This window comes from Gouania willdenowi, chromosome 16, assembly GCF_900634775.1.
Source record: "Gouania willdenowi chromosome 16, fGouWil2.1, whole genome shotgun sequence".
NCBI lineage: Eukaryota > Metazoa > Chordata > Actinopteri > Blenniiformes > Gobiesocidae > Gouania > Gouania willdenowi.
In genome coordinates this window covers 13,733,227-13,759,872 of record NC_041059.1, presented here as the reverse complement: position 1 = coordinate 13,759,872, position 26,646 = coordinate 13,733,227, and the positions used below count along the sequence as shown (strand labels likewise).

The 26,646-nt window shown below is 37.8% G+C and overlaps 1 protein-coding gene across 1 annotated transcript in view; it reads left to right on the top strand.

Annotated features, from left to right (window-relative positions):
• Window positions 1–26,646, top strand: part of LOC114478088 (small conductance calcium-activated potassium channel protein 2) — a 76,574-nt gene that overhangs the window by 9,118 nt on the left and 40,810 nt on the right. The window contains 1 exon segment of the mRNA XM_074783831.1: window positions 13,702–13,797. Coding sequence (XP_074639932.1) covers window positions 13,702–13,797 — 96 coding nt within the window.

Below are 26,646 nucleotides of genomic sequence, written 5' to 3'. Positions count from 1 at the left end.
AAATTATGATACCTTTGGAGCTATGTTGGCATTTTGTGGGTTAGTAAGAGAGATCTAGTGAAGTTAGGGTTAGGGTAATGAATGACATCTTATTCATGCTAATGATAGGTGTCATATCATAATAATGACAGCTTTATGTCAGACTTAATGTATAAAACTTCAAGTGGTGTTACCAAATATTTTATCATACATGTGATTATATAGAAAAATGATTTTGTGTGCGCGTGAATCGTCAAGAAAGGAACCAAATGACTCAAGTGGTACAATGCCTCACGAGGCTTCATCTCACCATCACTAATTTACATTATTATAGTTCTCTGAGTGAGAATCTATTCCATAATCAAGTAAAATGGATACCGTGGTCAAAAAACCCAATGGAATCGAATTGAATGGCGACTCGAATCAAATCAATATAGGGAAATCTGAATTGTTACCCAGCTCTAGGAATGAGCTCTATCTGTGTTTGTGTTACATTCAGTTCGATGTCCTCTTTGTGACTAAATGTCGTGCAGCAGTGTGCGTCTTTATGTTACCTGATAATGTGCTTGTGTGCGCTCACAACTCGAGTGTACAGTTGTATAGTGTGTGTGCTTGTGTGTGTGTCTGTAATGTGTGTGCGTGCGTGTGTGTGTTCATCCAAGAGAGGTGACATAGCTCTCATGTCTGCAGCCTGTTTCCCTGGTGACTGATTGCAAAGAGGTACGAGTCGGACAGGGAGAGACCTCCAAGGCTAAGTCATTATAAAGCTCTCAAACACGCACACACACTTACACAATCAGACACACATTCATCACATTCACATTCATTGAAATTTATCTCAACCTGTGTTAAAGTGACTTATCGTGTGGACTGTTGTGAGGTGACTTTTATTTGCTCTCACATCTGTGTCAGTAAGCATCCAAATGTTGGGGACGACCCTGATGGGTGTGTGTGTGTGTGTGTGTGTGTGTGTGTGTGTTTGTATGTGTGTGTCTAAGGGAGAGAGCACATGCATGTCTTTCTTATAATTGAACTAAAAGAGCAGAAAAAGCCCATTATCTCTGCATGCGGAGTGATCAATACACGCTAATCACAGTCTTTTGCACAGCTGGATGAAAGGAATTCAACATGCACGCTTGCACACTCGTTCGCACACACGCACCTTCTATCATGTTAATAGGAACATTTTAAAGAGTATACTAGTGCTGATAACCTTTTAAGAAACTTAAATCCTACTGTAACTTAGTAACTTCCTACTTTAATATAAGTCACAGTGTTCGGCGACAGAAAAATATACGTCCTGGTTGCGATGTGAGAAAAAATTAATCTGCAGCTATTCAGAGAACTCCCAACATCTTCAATGTTCATCAACACAAAGTTTGTGTTGTTTGACAGTGTGTAATGCCGGTACCTTTCTTAATGAACAGCAATTTGTATCTGATAGTATTAACACTCACTTCCCTCTACGTTGTCCTTGGACGCAACAATAGTGTTACAGTGACTGTGCAACAACTGTTATTGGAAACCAAAGCAACGAAATAAAAATGAGCCATTTAACTGTTTTTTTTTAATTATTTTTAAATCATCAGTTCCAACGCTGAAAAACTGGGAGCACTGGTTCCTTGGCAAACACACTAGGATGAAAGGGATCCCACAGGGGCGTCAAACTGGGGTTTTTAGGCGGGGGAAGGAACAATTTTAACACAATTGTGTCGAGTTAAATTCACTTAAAACATTCTTGATTTTGTTACCAATTTTTTTAAGGAATTGTTTGTGAGAAATAGCAAGATTTGTGGAAAAATGCAATTAAAAATTACAGCATTCATACAATATAAACAAAGGAAAAATGCAAGCCCCTAAAAATATTGTATATTTTCATTATTGGTGAATTTGAGGTATCTACAACTGGATTATTTGGTAATTTGCACAATAATTCATGTTTTCTCTGTCATTTTTACTTTTTTCTGTGGGCCGAATTGGATGCTCTAAAGGGCTGGATTTGGCCCCCAGGTCTTGAGTTTGACACTTATGCCATAGTGGCTTGGAGCATTTAGTTTTTCCTTGAGCAACAACAATGGGTGAGGTTTGGTGCTAGAATTGAAAAGCTACTCTATTCTGACCATTGCACCAAAACAATGCATGTTTGGATGAAAGAGCATCAGAACATAAGAAGCTTTAAGGAGGAGTTACTGTATGTCCACCGTTTTATAACAAAGCCAACACACTGTGCAGAATCACACTGTGCAGAACGCTGGCCTCCTGCCTTTGGTGCACCCTGGTACTGTGTGTTTTTCAGCTAATACACATATACAGTATTCTGCCATTCACGTGCTGGAAAGCAAAAAGTCATTCATTGACCTGCTTGAATATTTTCTGCAGAATTTAGTCACTTGGCAGTGGACAGAGGTCAGCAGGGTTATTCTCACTAGTCAGTAGGGATGTCCCGATTTCTGATATGATACCGATATTGCAGCCTTGAGTATTGGCAGACACCGATATCTATCCGATACGATATCAGCATGAATCATACATACTGTACTTTTGTTACTTATTTTGTAGTGTGGAATGTTAGAAAAGGTTTGATTAAGTGATGTTACTCAGAGAACAATAGTCAGCAATTCAAGTTAACTTTAGTAATTTTTTACTGTCAGTATATGGTAGGAACAACTGAGGGCGGGGACAAAAACAACTAAAACTTATCGGAGCGCTTACATCGGAGATTTTAGATGCAGTCCGATAAAATCCAATATTCGTTTTCTGATATCGGACCGATATCTGATATCAATATTGGATCGGGACGCCCCTACTAGTCTGTGACTTCACAGCCTCATAAACATCGTGTATGCCACCTTTCTATAAATACTATCATAAAACTGATAACTAGTGATGCACAGTTTGGGCCAATATCCGATATGCCAATATTTTAGAGCTCGTTTACCTGATAACTGATGTCGATACCGATATTTTTTCCCTTGCACCTAATTGCAGAGATCATCTAGTTTCTGTAGTGGAATTAACAGATTTATTCTCATACTCTTTATCATTTGGCCTGCTGGCTAACGCAGAGATGAAGATGGCCCAAACAATGAAGATACTTGCAGCCTAACCTACTTAAAACAGTTATCACTCATTTACCAACTTTAATGTTGTATTTAAGTGTCAAAAACAGCATTTTTATAAGATCCCAACATTCTGGTCTCCTTTGGAGCAACATTGTAATGTCCACGTAACTGGATGACTTATAACTATAACTGCTAAAATGAGTATAATGGCTATAAAAGCAGGCTTGTTGTCACATTGATCTTGTGTTTGAAGGCTAAATATTGATATAAAAGATCAAGAATATACATAAAAAAGAGCATTAATAAGTGACGGGTTGTGTATTCCTTTAATAATGTTTTGCACTTTATGAAAAAACTGTTGAGCCTGTTTGTGTAATGAAGAAACAAGCTGCAAACTGAAATGCCAGTACACACCGAGTGATGCATTTATGTAAATGTCAATGTAATTTAAGAACCGAGCGCTTGTTAATCTCATTTCATAATCATAAGTGTCATCTCACATTGCTAAAATAATTGTGGATTATCTTTATTAGTTATATAGAATCAGTAAATATGTGGAAACTATTATTAAATTATTAAAAAGTCATAAAACCCCCATTATTTGCTACTTTCACAACTACATGATGACATTAGAGAATATTTATAAATTACCACATGTGATCCACATGCAGCTCCAGAACTCCCCACATTGATAATTGCTTCTCCGCCTTGACTTGTCCTACATGAGCCAACATGACCCTGTTGACAGCAATTTGTGCCACCATTGATACACAGGCCTACGAAGTGCAGATTGGAAACATCACATAAGAGATGCCGTTTTGGATATGTCTTAAACCAGATGTCGAGCCATCACAACTCAGCGCTGATCAAATTTGCTCAAAGCTGGGAGCTTGTTTGTGTTGTTTTTTTTGTTTTTTTCGTTTTTGTTTTTTTAGCACATCAGCTTTAAAGACGAAATGTTCACATTCTGCATAATATATTCCACCCACTAACAGGTGTCCAGATTAAGAGCTAGGCGGTGTTATTCATTTCACCTGTCAGTGGTCATAAATTTATGGCTGGCCCGTGTATAACTGTTACCTCTTCGGTGTACGTGCAAAGATAACATTGGTTAAAAAGCAAATGTAGGATGTTCTCGTAGGTTTAATGTACAGAGATGTAAACAATGACTGTACGCTTGACAGTTGGAATCATTGCAGAGTAAAGAGAGATTATAAAAAGCTCACGAGTGTAAAGCGTTTAACTGATATCTTCTTCAAAGCTAAGGCTGTTTCTCATTTTCACAGCAGTGCTGGCTTCCTTCCTCCTGGTTTGCTTCAGTGAGTACAAATGAGATGTTAGCGCCAACTGAGACAGGATAAGCAAGCACCAGCAAATGAAGACCCAAAGACAGCTTGTGCATTGGCCAATCTGATAAAGGAAATCCTGAGAGCCAAAGCTATAGATGGTGGTGCAGTGGCCCATGACCACACTGATAGAGACTACAAATCTCAGGGGGCCGATAAGTCTTATGTGTTTTATACAGTCTGTGTGGGAGGAAATGGTTCAGTTTCCAGTTGTCTCAGGTTTTCGTGATAATGAAATTGCCAGTAAAGTTAGCAAAAGTGTCAGCAGTTTCAGCCCAATTTGTTCAAACATATTTCATATGTAAAAGTTTCCACAAATAGATACACTAGATAGTAGGGGTGTGTATTGCCTGCCAACTGGCGATACGGTTTGTATCCCGATACATATGTCACGATATGATACGATATACAGTAGTCCATCGCTATATTGCGGTTCACCTCAGTGTTTTGCAGATTTTTTTTACAGTAATATTATCCACGTAATATTGTGATATATCGCTGAATAATTTTACTTTAACACCCCTACTAGATAGATAGATTGCTTTATTTCAGACTTTGGCAAACAAATACAAAAACCCATAAAAAGGTCTAACACATCGTAACAGAAGCTTTATTAGGGCCTCTGATTTTCCATTTCAAAATTTCTCAAATTCCGTCTCATGGTTTACCCATTTCTGCATCACATACGCATCAATGTTACACTTTTCTGTTTCGTTTCCATTTCATCATCTTTTCCTGTTTACACTGAATGACTTAAATGGGTATTTCTTGGTAAGTTCCCTAAATAGTACGAAACATGCTAGACAAAGTAAATAGAGTCAACTACTGTTATTAATTCTACATTTTATATCAGATGATTTACAAAAACAGGATGTTACTGTTAAGATGAAATTTACGGTTACCTCGTCTTTGACTTGAAAACACACTCTGTGGTGATAAATGATGAAGACCAGACAGGAGAGATGATGAAGTAATAAAAAATGATTTAATCTAAACTAAATAAAAGGTGCAAAGCGGGATAGACAAAGAAGTGGTCTCCTCTGGCCAGAGGAGACACGCGAAGAAGGGACCAAAAGTTCCTTTCACACACATTTATACCCCACTGTCCCACCTCCCCACTTCCACAGACAACAAAGAAGAGACCAGGGGGGGAAGGTCAGTCTGCCGGAGGTGACACCTCCGATGTCGGGGTGGGTTTGGACGTGCTCTGGCCTTGGAGATTAAACTGAGGCCAACTGACATTCCTTTAGAGAAGCTGTATCATGGGAGTATGGGTCCACTGACTTTGCAGGAAGAGGAAAAGACATCAGACAGGAGTGGAAAGTTACAAATTGGTATTAAGTTGAATGAGATCAAAAAGCAAATATATGAGTATACATAATTAATCAATTTTGCCACCACATTACGCTGAAAGATCACATCGCAAGGGTGACGTTTGTTAGCCACACTGCTAGACCCTCAGCCATCTGTTCAACAGGAAAAATACCATGAAATGTTTTATATGGACCCAACACATTATTTGTGAAACCTTTAATTACCGCCATCCGCCAAATCACCCTGACGGTTTGCACAAAACTCCACACAGCCGCATAATTGTAGAAGCTTCTGCTGTGACGAGTCACCATGTAAACTGAGCACCATCAGCTAAACCTGCATTTGTACCAGTGCCTTTTCAGTCATAACAATATGAACTGCTCATTCATCAGAACACTTTGAAAACACTTGAGATTAAGCTCTGCATATATTTTCAATCACAGGATAACATGATCGCTACTTTATCTGTTACACATAGAGATTTTAAATGTATTTCCGTGTCATATTGTGGCCCAGTTTTGAATAAAATGAGAGAGAGTAAAAAAAGCAACGTGTCAAGTTGCCGTTTCCGTTTCAGAACGTAAATTCACTTTTTTCCGTTGGTGTTCCGCTATCACGGACATACTTTATGTGATAATGATTTCTAAAATGCAAGGTGGATAAATAATGGAGGTTCGGGTACCAGAGCACAGTCTAAATACAATAAAATAGTGTTCAGATTAACTCGGCTCTCAAAGACATCCATACGATTAGATGTGATTATACTCTTAGCTTAAGCTGTCAGGTCAGTGCTCTGCTGGATAATAATGATAATTGTCTTCTACATTATTTTATAAACTCCAGTGCTGACTGTCCTCCTTAGAGGAGTTTAACTTCTTCTCCCTACAGGTGTGTGTGTGTGTGTGTGTGTGTGTGTGCGTGCATGTGTGTGTGTGTGCGTGCGTGCTTGCGTGCGTATATGTTTATTGAAGAAGGATCTTGTAGAGTCACCTCCTATGACCCGATTCGATAAACTAATATTAGAAAATGAAACCGTTTATGAAGTCTATTTAACCACTGTCATGTCAACCTTTTCTTTTTGACCTTATGGATTTGAACAATGGATTCTTTTTCTATGCACATTCGAGCATCATCCTTCATGTGCTGAGAAATAATGAGGCTGTTGTGAGCAGCAGTTGTTTTTTTTAAGACTTGGAATATGAGTTTATGTCTAACTGTTAGCTTTCAACAAGTCGTCTCAGCTTTTTAATGCTGGTAATAAATTAGTGATCGAATGCCAACAGGGTGAAATAATTACCAGCCATTTGGATTCAAGTCCTCAATGTGAGTCCCTCTACTTTGTGTTAGAGTTGGAAACTGTTAATGAAATGTGTTAATGTTCATATGTTTTTATTGTGATAAATGTGATTTTGATTGAAAACAATTTTCTTTTTCTCATTAGCTCTGCTTAAAAGCATATTAGTAATTTCCTAAAGTTTTTTATCCATTCTTTTAAAACATGTGAATAAACAAGGTTGTAAATGGAGGCAGAATTAACCCCATGAACCTATGTCTATATTTACTTACAGATTCATCACATTGATGGAAATTGTCTTACACAAGCACACCTCAAATCTGAGAACATATAGGAGCCATTAGGTGATGAACAAATCTAGGCTCAATTCATTTTTGTCTTCTACGTAATATTACGGCAGTACTTCGAAATAATAACCAAACATAACTAGTTCAGCTTCTTGGCAAAACGAATGTAACCATTAACATAGTTGAAGATAGGCAGTGGCTGTCCGTACGGTGCCGTATCAATATACCGACATTCTATTCGTACGCAGCGCCCCTATTTGGCCAATTTAGGTCACGTGACTAAGACTAAACCTAACCCTAACCCTAAAAAATGTTGCAATATAGGGTTATAACCTAACCCTAAACCTAACCCTAACACGCTACGTACCGTACCAATAGCACTGGGGGTTGTCTTAGGGCTGGGCTTAATGTAATCGATTAATCAAATGTGTAGATTAAAACGATTTTTATTTAGCAAATTCGATCGAGTTTAAAAAGTTTCCCAGTTTTTTCTGACTTTTTTGCGTTCCGATGTGAGCCAGCCCCCTCTTTGTTTACATGTGTTTACTCTTTGACTGGCTATATGTGTGCCACAGGCATGTTTAATGTTTTATTCACACTATGCTGAGATGCTAAGGGAAGAGTTTATTATTTTTTTAATTGTAGTGTTATAAAATATGTAGTTATGTGATTTCTTAATCAGAAAATTTAAGCTACTGTGAAGTTGCTGTTGCACTTTTATTTTGGGATTGTTTTAGGCATTTTAACTCTTGAGGACAATCACAGCAATAAAGTTGCACTTTTGACAATATATCTGATGTCTGCAGTCATTTTAAGTGCATTAAAAAAAAAAAATTTTAAAAATTGAAAATCGAATTGAAACTAGAATTTTTTTGTTAAAAAATCTGAGAGCCTAGGTTGTCCGTATGGCAAGATAAAAAAAATCATGCCATAGAATTAACCTGTGAGGACAAAGGCCATACAGGTCAAACAGATCAACAAACGGTGCTGACAAAAATTGGAACAAATAGTCTTGAGTCAGGTACAGACGACTCTGTGTACAAAATCATGGCAATATTTCAAAGACTAAAAAGAAATAACTTATATTGCCCACACATCATCCTTCAACAGCGGAGAAATGAAACAGAGGAGAAAATTATATTTACACATAAGACGGTTTAAAACTATTAACATGAGCACTTAGAGAGTGCAAACCACCGCCAAATCTCCTCTTTATCAGATATTCTCAGTTATCTGGATCCTGATCATGATACTATGATCAGTTACACTTTAAAGGCTTAGAAGAAATGTATTGCACATGGCTGTGCTGTTGTATGCTCAAAACAGAAAGTTAAATGGAATTTATGTTGAGAGCATGCAATGTGCAAAGTCACCAGCAGGAGGTGGTGTAGAGCCAGCTCAAAGAGCTGAATTTAGGGATCCAAAATCAGTATATTAATCTGGATCATCCCTAAAGCGAATCTCTTGTTCCTTATCTTATTATAGACATTTCCTGAAAATTTCGTCCAAAATCTGTCCATTAGTTTTTTTCTGTTGGACTGTTGACAGGAACAAACATAATAATAATAGAACCGCTGACTAATATTACATACTGTACATCACTTGAATTTCAAACAGATCTAACATGAGCAAAAGTAAACTGATTTATTTATTTCTCCTACCAAAAGGAATAAATCGTTAAGATCCTTAAAACGTTAGTGCTGAATTGTTTTCAAACTATCATGACTGTCAAGTTTTGGATTTGAAAATAAGGGAAATTTTCAGGCGCCCGCTACGAGCCGTCCCACCTGCCCAACCAAGCTACAGTATCCCTTATATTTTAAGATAGATGTACAAGAAATCTAAAATACCCACTTTTCAACCACTTACTAAATACAATTATGTGATTAGAATCTGGTAGGTCGACATTTATTAACATTGAAATGCTGTGAACATTCCTACTAGGGCTGGGCAATATGGACCAAAACTCATATCTCAATATATTTTCTCAAAATGGTGATATTATGATATAAATCGTGATAATTTTATTAAATAAAGTCTGACCAGAAAAACAATTCTGGGTTAAACATTTATTAACAGCTGATCAATATGTGCACTCATTAATCCATCTAACTGAGCTTTACATGTTGTTCTCTGAGAAGTAAAAGCAGCGACTCCTAAAACTAGTATTTTGATACATAATAAGCTATAATATGTATATGAAATATTATATTTTCTATATCGCAAAATAGAAAACTCGATTCATCTTTAATCTAGATATATCGCCAAGCCCTAATTCCTAAATTATAAAACAGCCTAAATAGAAACATAAATGTGTATATGAAGCACGTGTTTATTTAATATACTTACAGTTCATATACAAGTCATCACGTTGTATATTTACTGTTAATTTCACATTGCTTGTCTTTAAGTTAGACATTGTCATTTTATTTTCATTATATATTTTCTTATAATTTCTCATGCTCACTCATGTGGTTCTCTGTTATTCACTAATGACTTATTAGACACATTTATTACAGACTTTAATCCTTTAACACTTTATAAAGCAGTGTATATTTGTGGAGCTTGTGATTGGCTGATTGTTCATGGTGACTTACGTTGTGCCTTCCACTGTGGGAGACGTTAAAATCTCAGTTATTAATCTAACAGAACGTGTAACTGTGTCCCATCCTGATGCTCTTTAGGAAGATAAACTCTCTGTCACGTTTCACAACGTATTTACACCAGTTCTTTGTTTTTTTTTAACCAGAACGTCTTCATTCATCATCTCTCTTCTGAGTTGTTTCTGGGTTTGTTGCCGCTGTCAGCACTAATCTCACGATAACTGTCACTCAGGTCATTTCAGGTGGAAGTTCTCGCGAGGCTAGTGACGGCGTTCAGTTTAGCATCATTGTTACATTAAAATACTGGATATTTACGGGAAAATACTAATATGGCGGGAAAGAGGGGCAAAATACGGGAGTTTCCCGGCCATAACGGGATGCTTGACAGCTATGAACTATAGAGCATTGAAATATCTTTAAACATGTTGTGAATATAATGGATGCACACGTACAGATTCTGAGAACTTTCTTAGAAAAGGAAATTCATGAATGAAGTTCCTTTCTCGCTTTGATATTAACAGTGTTTTACTGTGGAGCTGCCATCCCTACAGTCATCAAAGTAATCTCAGTAGTCAGGGGTAACCCTGTGAAACACCAGTGCTGTTGCTATAGTTACCTGCAGTAAAAAAAAAGAAAGCAAAAAAATAGCCTCGTGCTGTTTTAGCAATGTGATTAAACAAAACAAGCCAAAATGATGGTCTAAATGGGCTATTTTCAGCCTGCTCCATGACTACGATCAAAACAATATGCTCTATGTGATAAGTTACTCTATCATAAAGCTTGTGTAAAGCTTTCTCAGATTTAGTTCTTGTTCTTTTGTATTATTTAAACTATACATACTCTCAAGAACATCCAAAAATCATGAATTTTAAACGAACATATTCATGTTTTTCTCTCTGTTTAGAAAGCGCTACTGTACAAGTGGGTTTTTCTCACAAACACATGTACCAGAGAGCGTTGCTGTGCTCCGAGCGTGTGAGGGTGTGAGGGTTAAAGAAGCCACTGAAGTGCTATGAGTTTATTGATCGGGAGCTCCCCAGTGTATTGATTATAAGCCCTGTGAAATCAGACTTAAAGCCAGGATGGCAGAAGGATATTGATGGTTTGAAAACTGCCGTTCAACTTCAGTTCAGGCTTTGAAGCTCTGTTTTGTAAATGTTACTTTGTTTTATCTGTGCTCAGGCTGATGCCTTCTTCTCTTTGGATTGGGCAGCTTCCCTTTGTTTGACTTATCTTCTTCTTTTAAAGAAATAACTTGCTAATTCTAACGATTTTGTGTTTTCAACTTGATTCATGCTCAAAGCGAGGTGAGCAATAGAAATGATGGAAAAAAAAACTACAAAGGGCCAATAAGTCTGTGAGAAATAACTTCAATCAGAACTTAAGGGCTCATAAATGACTAAATTTACTTTCTAAAATAGAATTTTCATTTGGAAATTGCAATATGACACAGAAAATACAATCACAAAATAATGCATTTACATTTTTCCCAGTAAATGGTTTGTAAAAGAGATTTCTCGTGCAAAATCTGACACAATATGACACGTTATAACGGAGTTCACCTTCTGTAATGGAATTAGCTCTATAACTAAACACTCACTGGAATGTTTCGGGACAATATCACGCATTCTCACAATATTTTTTTGCCATAAAACTGTCGGCCTAATGTCTAGCAAGTGCAGTAACAACAAATGTTGCACAAAATCTGGAGTGATTTTAGCACGTGCTTTTGGTCTTCTGCTGCAGCACAGAAATATAACTCAATTCGATACGATTTCAAGAAGTTTAATAGCCAGTAGTGACACATGATTATAGAAAGCTGATGAAACAGAAACAGTAACAAAACCTCTGTTTCATCAGCCCAGATGACATGGAAATTGGTAAACTCTAAAACAGAATTGTGCAAAATTTGAAATGGAAAATCGAATACACTGGCATCGCGCACTAAATTTAATCTCATCTCATTGAGTGCAGTCAAGTAAAGGACTTTTCAAAATAAAATTACTGTAGGGCTGGGTGATTTTGCCTGAAAAAAAATCTCTGATTTTTTAAAGAAAAATTTGAGTTTCGATTCGATTTTCAATTATTATTTTTTTTAATGCACTTTAAAAGGATTGCAGACATCAGATATATTGTCAAAAGTGCAACTTTATTGCTGTGATTGTCCTCAAGAGTTAAAATGCATAGAACAATCCCAATATAAAAACTAAATGAGGCTCTGTCTTTCAACAATTTCAAGCTTTAACCCAGGTTTAAGAAAAAGTGCAACAGCGACTTCACAGTAGCTTCAGTTGTCATATACTACATATTTTATAACATGTAACATTATATCCATACATCCATCCATTTTCTTCCGCTTTATCCGGGGCCGGGTCGCGGAGGCAGCAGTCTCAGCAGAGATGCCCAGACCTCCCGATCCACGCACACCTCGTCCAGCCATTCTGGGGGGACCCCGAGGAGACACCGGGCCAGCTCAGAGACATAGCGACATAGCGACATAGCGACATAGGTCCAGCGTGTCCTGGACCTTCCACGAGGCCTCTTCCCAATAGTACATGCCTGAAACACCTCCCGAGGGAGGCTACCAGGAGGCATCTGAAACAGATGCCCGAACCACCTCAGCTGGCTCCTTTTGATGTGAAGGAGCAGCGACTCTACTCCGAGCTCCTCCCGGGTGACTGAGCTTCTCACCCTATCTTGAAGGGTGCGCCCAGCCACCCTGCGAAGGAAACTAATTTCGGCCGCCTGTATCTGCGATCTTGTCCTTTTGGTCATTAAAAAAAATTATAAACTTTTCCCCCAACCCCGTGAACTGCCACCTTAACGTTGTGGGGTTGTTTGAGCGCCCAAATGATCCTAGCTATGTTGTCTGGGGCATTATGCCCCTGGTAGGGTCTCCCATGGCAAACAGGTCCTAGGTGACAGGTCAGACTAAGTGCAGTTCAGAAGACCCCTTTATGGATAAAGATGGTATGGTGCAGCCGGGGCCCCACCCTGGAGCCAGGCCTGGGGTTGGGGCTTGAACTTGAGTGCCTGGTGGTCGGGCCTTTGCTCACGGGGCCCGGCCCGGCTTAGCCCGAAAGGATGACGTGGGCCCGCCCTCCTGTGGACCCACCACGCGCAGAGGGATCCAAAGGGGTCGGGTGCAGAGAGGACTGGGTGGCGGTCGAGGGGGGGTGCCTCGGCGGCCCGGTCCACGTTCACAGCTTCTGGCTGTTGGGACATGGAATGTAACATTATAATTAAAAAAAATGTATAAACTCTTCAATAAGAATCTCAGCATAGTGCGAATAAAACATTAAACATGCCTGTGGAAAATTAATAATTAAAAATTAGAAGAAAAAAAATATATATATATTTCTCTGTGTGGCCTGGCAACAAATGTTACTGGATGGATGGATGGATGGATGGATGGATGGATGGATGGATGGATGGATGGATGGATGGTGCAACAAGCTGGTAATTCTTTGGGGTAAACTCACCAACAACTGAATAATATTCCATATAATATAAAGCTTTTTAATAATGAGTCACGATTACATCAAGCTCTTTTTTTGCATCACAGTTTGTCCAGGTTTTCTCATTTCTGATCCTGGAGTATCTTCTTGTTTCCGACACACCTGAATCAATGAATCAATCAGCTCTGCTGATGAGCTACTAATTACATGAAGGTGTGTTGAAGCAGGCAGACATTAAAAGATAAGCCTTCCCTTCATCTGCCAGGATCCCTGCTCTGAACCAAGCATAATAGCAAAGAAACATGGTTTAAAATGCTACAGTTTGTCTAACAAATGTGTGTATTTTCTCCTTTTCCAGAGCTCAATGTATTCACTGGCCCTGAAGTGTCTCATCAGCTTGTCTACAGTCATCCTGCTGGGGCTCATCATAGCCTATCATGCACGAGAAGTTCAGGTAAAGCATGTAGTAGCAACACAGCAACACATTGGTGTTTGTATGGAAGCCGTTTTAACATTTAATCAGCAGGGATTACTAGTTGCAATTTTAGTTGAGTCTCAAAATGTTAATTTTAGATTTATGGAAAACTATTTTGACATGTTACAGATATATTTGAACTAGTCACAGCTTATTTACAGATATGATTTAATTACAAATATCAGTAATTCCTTTTTCACATCTCTTAATAACAATTATAGATATCTGCAATTTCCTCATATTTAAAAAAAAAAAGTTGTAACGACTGAAAATTAATTTTGCACTCTAGATCTGTCAGACATATCAGAATAAATGTTAATAGGGTGGTTAATGGGGCAGTGGTGGCCTAATGGTTAAGGAAGTGTGCTTGTAATTGTGGGATGCTGTATGTTACTTTGAATAAAAGTGTCTACTAAATGAAATTAAGCCGTTATAACATTTAATTGGATATGTGGGAGGGGTCAGATGTCATAATATTTATTTCGGATATGTGGGCGTGGTCAGATGTCAGTATATTTATTTCGGATATGTAGGCGTGGAGTCACACTGTTGTTCAGCCATTGGTTGATTTTAAATTGGGCCAATTCTAACTTATAAATAAATGCCCCTTGAAGTGGAGCGGAAGGAGGAACGCATGGTGGAGTAAATTGTTATTAAAATTAAATGTAAATGCTTTGTCATTGATGGAACTGTGCGTTATAAACGCATCGATTGTCAACTGAAACAAGACCAACGATTTACAGAGACGATGAATTCAGAGACATACTTCTGTGGATCAGGGAAATGTTGGGATCAATGCAGCAGACGTCTTACATGAAGGATATCGCTGTTACCGCTCTGCAATAACTCTAGTCTGACTCTAATCGCCACATTAAACATTCTGTCACAGGAAGAGACGCCGTCTCACTATCAGACCCTTCACGCACCGTTCTCAGTCATTAGCTCCTCCTCTTCTGTCTTTGTCGTAGTCGTTTTTGTGCCTCATTAGCATAATTTATGCATTACGGTTATGTCCCACATATCAACCTAAATGTTAAAATTAATCAGATATGTAATTTTCACTAGTGAAAAGTTTTTTTCTATCATTCAATTCTGATAAGTTATAAAATTAATTGTAGATATCTAAAATGAAGTTGTTACTATAGTCAGAATATAATATAGAATTATAATAGTGTTAGTGTTGTTGTTCTATTGTTTTGTATATTGTTGTGTTATTGTATATTTGTATTATTTTGTATAGATTTTAAAGGCAGAGCTCTCGGAGTATGCTACATTCACAATCATGCTAGCTTTCAAAAATTACCGACCCTGCCTTTAAAGTTATGTAGCTTTATGTAGCACTTTTCAAAACAATGTTACAAAGTGCTTTCCAAAGGCAGCTATACATTAGATGTTGACGTTTTGGTCTGAGATTAAAACCGTGTAGAAATAGAATCATAAAAACAAGTTAGAAGTTACTAAAAATCAAGGATCGCCCTCCGATAAAAGTATGTTTTAAGAACTGATTTGAAAATTGTCACAGAGTCAATGATAATATCAAAATCCTTGAATATTAGATGTCTGAAATGCAATTCTAGATATCTTAAATTCCATTCTTACTAGTTACAATTCCAGGCTGATATTTCAGTAATTTTATTTTGACTTGTCAGAATTTAATTTTAGATTTAATCTACAATGAAATTTTAAATATCTGTAATGGAACAATTGTGGATATCAACAAAATATCATTGGGCCTTATTCTCCAGTCTGGACTTAAGCACTTTTTTACACGCCTGCTGTTACCGCCTCTCTCCTGCTCGTGTTCTCCTGACACGCCCACCACATGTAAATCATCCAAAAATGTGTAGTCTGTGAATGAAGGAGGTCTGAAGCCAGGGAGGAGGACTTGGCCATGATGTCATTATTTTTGGGCTGTCTAGAAATCCATGAAAATGATAAAGCCCACATTTTATTTGAAACGCCATCATCAATAAACAATGTGACAGGTCGATTTGATCAGATTATTGATCAGATTACTGCAGGGTGTAGATAAGACACATTTTTCTGTCTGAGCTACAGTTAAAATCTCTGTTTTTTTTCCTTCAGACTAGCGCCAGATAAACGTTTGTTTGTGTGGAAAGCCTGATTTTATTAACTTTTTACATTCATACATTCAGAAATGATTAGTCATCGTCGCCGTTATCATCGTCAGTGTTTGACTGAGGAAAAGAACTTGAATGGGAACACCCACATTTCAGGTCTGCTCCACCCAGAGTGAGTAACTGGGATGAGACGCGCAGTGACTGACTTAATACAGGGGGAGAATAGCGTGCAGCCAAAAACATGGCGTGGCTTTACTGACTTACGCACATGGGAGGATAGAGCCCATTGTGACTAGTGAGAATAGAATAGTTGTTGATATCTACAATGATAATTTCCACTAATGTGAATTGAATTGTTGATATGAATAATTAGAATTGCAACTCATCAGAATTGCATTGTGGATATGTCGACTTGGAATTATGACATGTAAAAATGTAATTATAGATGTCTACAATTACAATTGTATGTGTGTAAGCTTTGTATGGTTAGGACACATTTTCAGTGTCCAGTCTTCTGCTCACTGGCTGCTGCATAAAACTTGTGTACATGAAGTATTTATAAATCAGGGTTGGGACATAAAAGCTGCCCTCAGACCCATTTTCAGTTGTTTGGAGGCATGTTTTCATCGATTTTTAGTTGCAACTGGTCATAAAGGGGTGATGCTGAATCCTAGACCTGTTGACAAGTATTTTAAATAAATTCAGGAGACGCAGGTGTGAGTGGACTCCAGCCGATTAATAATATTAATGCAAGTCTTAGTGGGATTTACAAAATGACGTGCTTGGCTTTGCATCAAGCACATACACTGAATCTTAAACACACCTGCAGCCAGAGGTGAAAGTAATGGATTACAACTCCTCACATTACTGTTATTGCGTTGCTTTTAGGGGTACTTGTACTTTTTTTGAGTGTATTATTTCTAAATCAGTAATTTTACTTGTATTTCAGTATGTTTTAAAAGAAGTGAAGTCCTTCATTACATTTTTACACCCAACCGTTACTGAGTAAATTATAATTTTTTTATTTTAAAATGATCAGCGGGCATTGTGAAATGACCAGACAACAAGCAAATGCATCACATCATAGCCGACCAATCAGATTAAATGTAATGCACTGCACAGAAACAGTATTGAATGCTGGTTATTGTCTCAGTTTTAGAGTTAATAAATGTAGCTATACTTAAAGCCTGAGAATGTTTTTATTTTGCATTGAATTTTTTGGTATTTTATTTAAAAATAAATAAAAAAATTATTTCATACAGATGCCTTTGTGGTAAATAAATTAAGTTCCATTTGTGCAAGATTTCGTCTCTTCCTTTTTTAGTTTATACATGAGACCTTTACTGTATGCAATTGAACCGTGGTAAGATTTATTACAAAAAATTAACGCGTCAGGTGAAAGTAACTTTCACTTTGAGTACTATTTAATTGAGCTACTTTTTACTTGTACTTAATGTAGGACTTACTTGTACTTGAGTACAATTTCAATCAAGTAACAGTACTTCTACTTGAGTAGGATCTACAGTATCAGTACTCTTTACACCTCTGTATACAGCCGCTAACACTCTTGTCACTCTATAGACTCACAGAGCACAAACACACACACACATTAACACATCCCTCTTGTGTAAGGCTGAAACAATCAATCAGTAACGCTTTCATGCTTCGTAATATCTGTTTTGTTGTTTGTCATTTCACTAATACAACGCTAGCACAGTCATTTAGTCAGGGTTTTTATCTGAAGCCATTTGGAATCGATGCACATTGACTGTTTATGTGGAGCCTTGCGGGAATCGCAAACAATGAGTGCCCCCACCTTTTGCTATTACTCCCTCCAGCTCGAGCACAAAGCCACACTCATCCATCCAACTACATATTGGTTTGATGCTGTGATTTCCTTTCGCCACAACATCACTATTTGGATGCTTTCCAGCTTGTCTGTGGCACACTCAACTGCAGATCTTAAGACCTGCTGTCTCCTGATGGATTCGTAGACGATGATTGCCTATTCACTATCACACAGAAGGGCTGATTGACTGGTATATCGGGCTGTGTTTAGACAGAGATCCACTCCAAAAAGGTGCCGATCATACACGAGTGCACATTCAAATATGTGTTGTTTTTTTTAATTCGAGTATGTAGCTTTGCCTTCATTGATAAAACAATGCTGGTTTCTGTTCACAAGTTTGATGTCACATTTCCAAACGGAGTCAGTCTTCCACCCACGCACACTGTGGCTGCTGCACGTGACAGGAACACTAATACTGAAGAATACACCGAGAGCAAGTACTTACTGTAAGGTCGATGGAGACAGAGATAAAGGGTCTTCATTTTAATCGAGTTGAGGATTAATTCCTGTTGATTAAATCGGGAGTTTGGGAGAGGACCTTGTGAAAGGTGTGGGTGTATCTCGTCTGGATAAATGCTCAAAAATCATCTGAAGATGACTATGTATTTATTATGATTTGTAGAAGTATCAAAAAAAAAAGTGTTATATGCATTTGATCAGCTACACTAACCAGTCCTGGGATTCAAACAACGTTGTGATTACAAGATTTAGTGGTGACACTTTATTTGAAGTTTTATACATGCTGTCCTTAGTCCTGTCCTGTCATTAAGTGTTGTTTGCTAAATTATGACACCTTTGGAGCTATGTTGGCATTTTTGGGTTAGGTGGAGGGATCTAGTGGGGTTATTGGTTAGGGTTAGGGTAACGAACGACACTTAATGACAGCCCTCATGGCACCTTATTCATGCTAATGACAGGTGTCATGTCATAATAAAAACAGCATCATGTCAGCCTTATGTATAACACTTCTAGTAAAGTGTTACCGATTTAGTTTTGCAGATCACTTTGTGTCCGGTGTCACTCAAGCAGCTGAAGGTTTGTCTTGCAACTCAACTAGGGCATGGGCGATACGGACCACAACTCATATCTCGATATTTTTTCTCAAAATGGCGATATATACGATATGAATCTCGATACATTTATTTCAAATGAATTATGACCAGAAAGACAATTCTGGGTTAAATTTGCTAAATGCAAAATGCCACACAGGCACATTTACTAACAAACAGCTGCACAATAGTCTTTTTCTCCTCGAGGGACAGCATGTGTGAGTGAGTTCAGTAGTGTGGCTTGTTTAGGTGAAGGTCTGGGTTAGGACGCACTTAGCAATCCATCAAACTGTACTTTTCATGCTGTTGTGAGAAGTAGTGAAAGCAGTGACTCCTAAGACATGTATTTTAAAACAAAATAAGCTATAAATAATAGATATACTCTCTATACAATATGTTTTTTTTTTTTTTTTTGCCAGTCTTCTGATGTTCAGGTCTTGTCCTTTTCTTCATGTAATTTCAAAAATAACTGTTATTATCAATTGATATGTTTTCTATTCACAGCCGCTCTACATGTAACCTCATCAGGAACATATTTGGCCTATATGATAAGCACCAGTATCGGGTTGATTTAATATAGTCATAATTTGGGTGTGAACACTAGTGATTATAATAGGGATTTAAATGCAATTCAAGTAAACTCATTTCAATTTCAAACAACTGTATCCATCCCTGAAGTGCAAATTCATTTTACAGTCAAAAAATAAAAGAAGTGAAAGGGGAAAAAGCCCAAAATAAACCTCAGTCAGACACAACAGAAAAGCACACGGGTAGTGTGCACAATCCAAGCAGGGAACAGGATTCAAAGTTACAGCCAATAATACATTTATCACAAGTTCCCTACAACTAATAAGTTTAAATAAATAGTAAAACACTACCAGTGTTACAATGATTTGTGATCTGGATTGTTTTCCCCATCGAAATGTGAGGCCAGGTTTTTTTTTTTTTGGAGGGCAGTAAACAAAAATCGTGGCTCACAATATAGTTTAGATCAGAGTTGTCGAATTCATTTTGGTTCAGGGGTCAAATACGGAGCAGTGTGATCTCAAGCTGGTTGCACATCATCGGTGGAGAAAACTAGCAATTTCCACATTTATTGCCCTAGTTTTCACAGCCATCAACAACATCCAACCAATAGGTGACAAATATCAGTCCCTGCAGAATCTTTACTTTCATTTTCTTTTTTTTTTTGGACCAATTTTTATTTGATTTGGGGACATTTTGAGAGGCAATTTCTTCTTTCAACAATTTGATATTAAAAATGTATGTGTTATAGGCACGGTAAAATAGTGAGCTCTGTTAATGTTGTGGAGTTTCATGTGATTTGTGTATTTAGAGTGATTGCGATATCTACGACTGAATTGATTAGAAATTTACACAATGGTTGTTTACTCTCCTTTTTTTACTTTCTGCTGCTCTAAAGAACCATATTTGGTCCCCTGGCCTTGACTTTGAAAAATATCTTTAGATAAACATTAGATGTAGTCAATTTTCATCTTACTGTAATTTTCAGACTATACATCACAGGGGTATGTATCGTCTTAAGGTTGCTTTATAAGAAACTGAATTGTTCCTAAGAAACAAAACATTGGATAAGTTGCTCTGGGTTAAAAGTCACGTTCCTGGATGTTAGGCTACTTGGAATTGGCTCGGTACGTTATAACTGATTGGCTCCGTTTTTAGCCATTAGTGAAACTCTTTTTGTACGAGGTACGGTATGGGCTGAAGAACGTGCCCACCATTAATCAACTCAGGTAATCAAATAATCAAAGCATGCCTGGGGATGGGGGGGTGTGGTCTGCAGTTCCAGTAGTATTTTCCTGTAAAAAAAAAAAATGTGTTGCCTGAGTCTCTACAAGCACCGTAGTTACTGCTCATTGACTGCATATCAGTCTATGTGCAGCTTTTTATTAAGTTGACCTTAATTTGATTTCCAAAAAATAGGACACTTGGGCCGACCTCGGCATACTCAAAATGTACTCAACATATTCTTGAATCTTTATAGCAACGGGAAAATACAATATAGTAGATAAATAACTCGTTATTGTCCATAAGGTTTAAAAAGTATAAAAAAGAATGTACAGAACATGTATTCATCCAAAAATTGAACTTATTTTAACCATAACTTCCCACATTTCAGTGTACCTCCATGCAAGTTTTATCATCCAGGAGAGTCCTCCTGCTAAAAAAAAATGTCATTAAATCCAGCTGTATCCATCTTGGATTTAGGTCTTTCTCTTATCTCTGCTGCTTGTGTGACATCTTTAATGATTCCGTCACGTGTTCATAAAATTACCGTAATGACATGATACTGTCTGTCAGGAGCGACCACTTGGCTTTCATAAACTGGTGGAGTTTCTGAGATGAGCAAATATTAGAAGAGTTACGGTCTTTTAGATTAGCCAGTGGCTATCCATACGGTGCCGTATCAATATACAGAAATTCTCTCCGTACACAGCGCCCCTATTTGGCCAGTTTAGGTCACGTGACTAAGACTAAACCTTACCCTAAACCTAACCCTAACCCTAAAAATTGTTGCGATATTGGGTTATACCCTAACCCTAAGACGCTAACTACTTGTACTTCGGTAACTGTACCAATAGCACCGGGGGTTGTCCCGAGAAGACGTGAAAAGAGGACATGTCCGGGTCAAACCGGATGTATGGTCACCCTACATTTTATGGTCATTTTCTACTGTACTCAAGCTGCTGCTAGCCTGCTATGCTAACTATCCATCAGCTCTACTTGAAGGTTGTAGCCCTAACGTTCACACAATTAGTCATTTGTTTAGCCTTTGAAAAAAAAGGGAAAAAAAAAGATAAGTGGGGTTTAAAGCAGGAGGTGGATTTTTACTTCCTCAATTTATTTTCAGCAACACGGAGCCGCACCCCAGAGTTTCCTGCTAATGCTTCTGAAAAGACGTGAAGCTGCTTTTATCTGTCAGATTGCAGCTGAAACCAAACACCTTTTATTATTTGCACACTCAGCACCTGCCAACCATCATCAGACCTGTTTGCTCATGTATGTATGTATGAATGCACGACTGTCGTTTGTCTCCGAGTTAAGTTGTCGGCTGCACGCACACACGCACACGCGCGCCAGTAGGAGTGTATGCTGTGTGAAATAAGAAGGAATAGTTCAATAAAGATCTTTTTTCTCAGATTGTGACGCTGCTGGAGCATTTTGCCTGCCATGTAACAGGATATTAAACACACATACACATGCCAACACACACATTTATACATTATTGAGCTAGGGATGCTCCAGATCAGAGTGATGATATGGGCTTTAACTGGAATTTATTCTCCCCTCCTCATGTTCTTTCACTGATTTGCATTCCTCCCTTTCATCTATCCATACTTTTTTTTTTTTTTTTTATCATCAGCAGTACTTCTCCTTCTTTCTGTCTCTCTGCTCTTGCCTCCTTACCGTTATCACATTAAACCTGCTGTATCCCTTCTCCTCTACTGGTCTTCAATTCAATTTTGTTGTTCAGCCTCCCATCCCTCCCCACACACTCCACTGTGGTAAATTGCATTCAACTTCTCACCTGTTCACTCATCTCCTGTTGTACTTTACAACTCGATACTTCTTCTCACCGTCTAAAACACCCTTTATTCACATTTGATCATGTTGTAACTTGAGCTGCTTTCCTCTTTCCATTGTTAGCTGCTTGTTTTTGTTTTTGGAAATGTCTTTCCGCTTTCTCCTATCTCCATATCACACTAATCTGTCATGCATAGAGAATTGTGTTCACCATGACAAAAGGGGAAATCAATTTGTCCCGACCACAGCACAGTTCATAGATGATCTTTACAGATTAAAAAAAAAAGGCCTGTATTCACTGTCCCCGAAGGAAAGACTTTCTCATTTTGTAATTGTGTTGTTCTCGTGTAAAGAAATGTTGGTACTGTAATCGATGAGGACACTGGCATCAACAGGAAATAATCTTGGCTTTAGAGTCAGATAAACAGGCAGCTGTGCCATGGCACCAAAAGCTCCATGGTTGATTTATGGTATTAGAGACACCCACAGAGCCTCTCTTCTTTACAAGGGTGGGTGCTAAATGTAATGATAGGCATGAGTTGGATTTATACAGCAATTTACTAAACCTCCACAATGAAAAAAAAACACAGTCATAGTGATTGGGGGGGTAAGCTACATCTGAAGCCAAAGCTGCCTAAAGGAAACATGGCTGCAAATTTGTCTCAAAAAACACAAAATTCATCCAAGCATTCACATTCATGGAACATTTCTACTTTATAGCATTAGATAGCCCAGTGTTTAGTATTTAGTACCTGCCTATGTGCCGTTAAATTCAATCCTGAACAGATTCCAAAATGCTTTGTAGGATTCTGTAGCGCACGGATTTGTCTGTAATCCAGCAACAGCCATGGTCGTCTGAGCTTTCTCACACTGTGCTGTCATTTTCTATTCTGTTTGCATGCTGCTTTCACTCTCCTTTGGAACACAAGGTTTTTATTTTATTTTCTTTATGTTGTGAAATACAGCTACAAGCCAAGAAGCAAGACTACAATTATTTTAGGGGAGTAGTTCTCTACCTTATTGGAGGTACTGAGCCCTGCAAGCCTAATTTGAGTACCCACCGAACCCCACACATTAATTAGAAAACTCAAATAGGATTTCTTCAAAACATATGTTTTATTCTAGCACACATACATTTTTGCTTTCTTCAAAACACTTTACATTTTCAATTTCAAGTTTTATAAATTAAGATTAAAAATTTAAAATTGACATTATTATCAAAAATTATCTTTTAAGAAACTAGTTCATGATGGACTTTTTTTGTGAAACACGTTTTTACTGTGTGTATCTTGACCCCTGAGACTAAAACAACGAATTGCTGGGGTTCGTATCGACCCAGGTTAAAAATCACACTTTTAAGGTACAGTATATATAAACCCTCAACCCTAACCTGTAATTTTCCTTACATATAATGACCATAAAAACTTTGCATCAAGTTGTGATTTTTCTGATTAAATTCACACTAAACCTAAAAATGCAGCACTTTGACTTGCACATCAGTTTTTAATATAAAACAGTGTCTGAATTCTTATTATCAACTTGCCGTGGATGTATTATCTCCTGCAGATCTACAAAACAAAATATCATCACTAAAAACAAAAAAAAAGACTGAAAACATGGTGACGTTTAAAGGAAAACATTGAAAGATGACTTTAAACATTTTTTTGACATCTCACTCAAGTGGTTTTCCCCTTTTTAACATTCTCAGTCGAGGGGAAGCCCAAACATATGCCGAGGCCTGAAGTCTGCAATTTCCCGATACTTATGCAGGTGCTTGTTGGTGTATCATGTCTGGTTTTGTGATTTGCAGAAAAGTAACAGATTGGTGTGGCCATCAGAACCACAGGCTCTGGCGCGGTGAACAAGTTTTGACATTTTAGCTGACAGCAGTCTGGAATAAATCATTTCAGCTTTTAGAGAAACTGTTTGTACCTTCACAGCTGCAAATGTGCTTCCACTCAGCTCAGATAGCAGCGTGATTTTAGTGAAGGAACTATGATGCTAATACTTTTTACAAGTTCATTTTCATTTAACGTTGAGCTTTAGAATTTGTTGTGGTCTTCTAAAATCTAAGGTACCGTAATCTATCCATCCATCCATTTTTCTACCCGCTTGCTCCTTTTTTCAGGGTCGCTAAACTAATGCACATTCCCATAACAATGTTTAAAGTAAAAGAAAAGAAAAATACTTTAGTGGTTTCAGAGAAAGCTGTGAGATGCAATAATCTGCCTCAAGTGGAATCACTTCTCACAGTGTTAACAGTAGATAAAATGTGCTTTAAATGAGGAAAAATTATTTTGGGGGGTGTAGAGATATGAGCTCACTAAAAATCTGACCTGTTTTTCTCGTCTCCCTGAGGCAGGAAGATAAGAGCTACATTAGCTGATGCTTGTACAAAGTAACAACACATTACCAGCTACAATATATAGTATATTAGTGTACATGCTAGTGGTAATGATTTTGTTAAAATGTTTTATCCCGAATGCAAAAGTTCCCCCCTTTTACCTTTTAATGTGTAGAAACAATCATCTTTGTTAACATTTTTGAATTCAGATTCTTGACAAAACATCTACAAAGTTTTTAGTCAAGGGCATTGGAAGACTTCAATGAATACTAAGAGCCATATTTGGGCTTCACTTCAACTGCTGGACCAATGCCATGCATCTTATGCTGCAAGCATAAACAACTTCTATAAGCTTTTCTTCAGGTGTCACTTATCTGAATCTTCTGACAAGACTTTTAATCTTACACAAATCCCTTAAAACATAAGCACAGTATTTTTAGCTCTCACTGAGTAAATGCACACTGTATTTCTATGATTAAAGAACTTTGTATGTGAATTCACATAAAGATCCACATAGTGCAGCAGCTTCTCAATGACAAAAATTAAAAGAAGTTGCCTCTTTGCAAATGGGTTGGAAATTAAAAGCAAACCATTATGGATTTGTTCTAAAGACAATTGTTTTTTTCTGCCTTCACACTGAGATGCGGAGCTGATTAAAGGGAGTGAATGAAGTGACTAAGAATTGACCACCTTCGTTCGCAACATGGTAATTGGCATTGTCCAATTCTGTAATCAGAGAACAACCATCGACACCTGCAATTATTAATTAAAAGCTCTTAATGAGTTTATTTTTTTACGCAGTTTGAGGGAAACACTTTCCAGCAGCCACACAATAAATGCCAACTTAAATGAGCTCAGATAGAGAACTGTAATCAATCCATCCATCTGCCTATCCTACTTTATACCTGCTCCTCCTATTCAATGTTGTGGTGCCAATTCTTACCTAACCCCCTGCAATGCTACAGACTCAAATCCAACAAACACTCAAAGAATCATAGATACTCACTGATTTATGGCTTTAAACAAGGTGAGCAAACACATTTTTTGTTTTACTTTCAAAAAACAACCAGGCAATCAGGATCGACCATTGAAGATGAGTATCAGTAAATAAGAATTATAATTAAAGCCGTAAGCAGCGTCGTAGGGTCTGAAGAAGTGGCCGGGGTCGGTAACTCAAGGTCGCATATCCCAATGTTGGGGGATTTAGTTTTGGCTTGAGCAAATTAGGATTAGCATTAGCCTAGAATTAAAATTAATCTAGCAGTAGCATTAACCTAGCATTAGGCTAGCATTAGCATTAAGCTATCATTAGCATTAGCCTAGCATTAGCAATAACCTAGCATAGCATTAACCTAACATTAGCATTAACCTAACATTAGCATTAACCTAACATTAGCATTAGCCTTGCATTAGCATTGAGATAGCATTAGCCTAGCATTAGCAATAACCTGGTATTAGCATTAGCCTAGCAATAGCATTAACCAAGCAATATAATTAGCCTAGCATTAGCATTAACCTAGCATCAGCAATAACCTTGCATTAGCATTAACCTAGTAATAGCATTAACCTAGCATTAGCTTTAACCTAGCAAAAACTTAGCATTAGCATGACTCTGACATAAATATTAATGTAGCATTAGCATTAACCTAGCAATAGCATTATCGTAGCAATAACCTAGTATGAGCCTAGCAATAGCAATGATATTGTAGTATAACAGAAAAAAACAGTAAAACCAATTAGAAGGCCTGCTTACACAGTAGTATTAGTTTAAAGGTGCAGTCCGCAACTCTCAGATCCCTCTCTCCCCCTCCCTCCCCACTGCTCTCTTGCCCTGCCTCCAAATTTTCCGAAGTAACTCCCTCAGAGGCGCTAACAACCTAACGTTAGCCCGACACCAACATCACAGTAATATAACATGCTCGCTCTGTCGAAACCATATTACTGCAGCGCTTCTCTCTC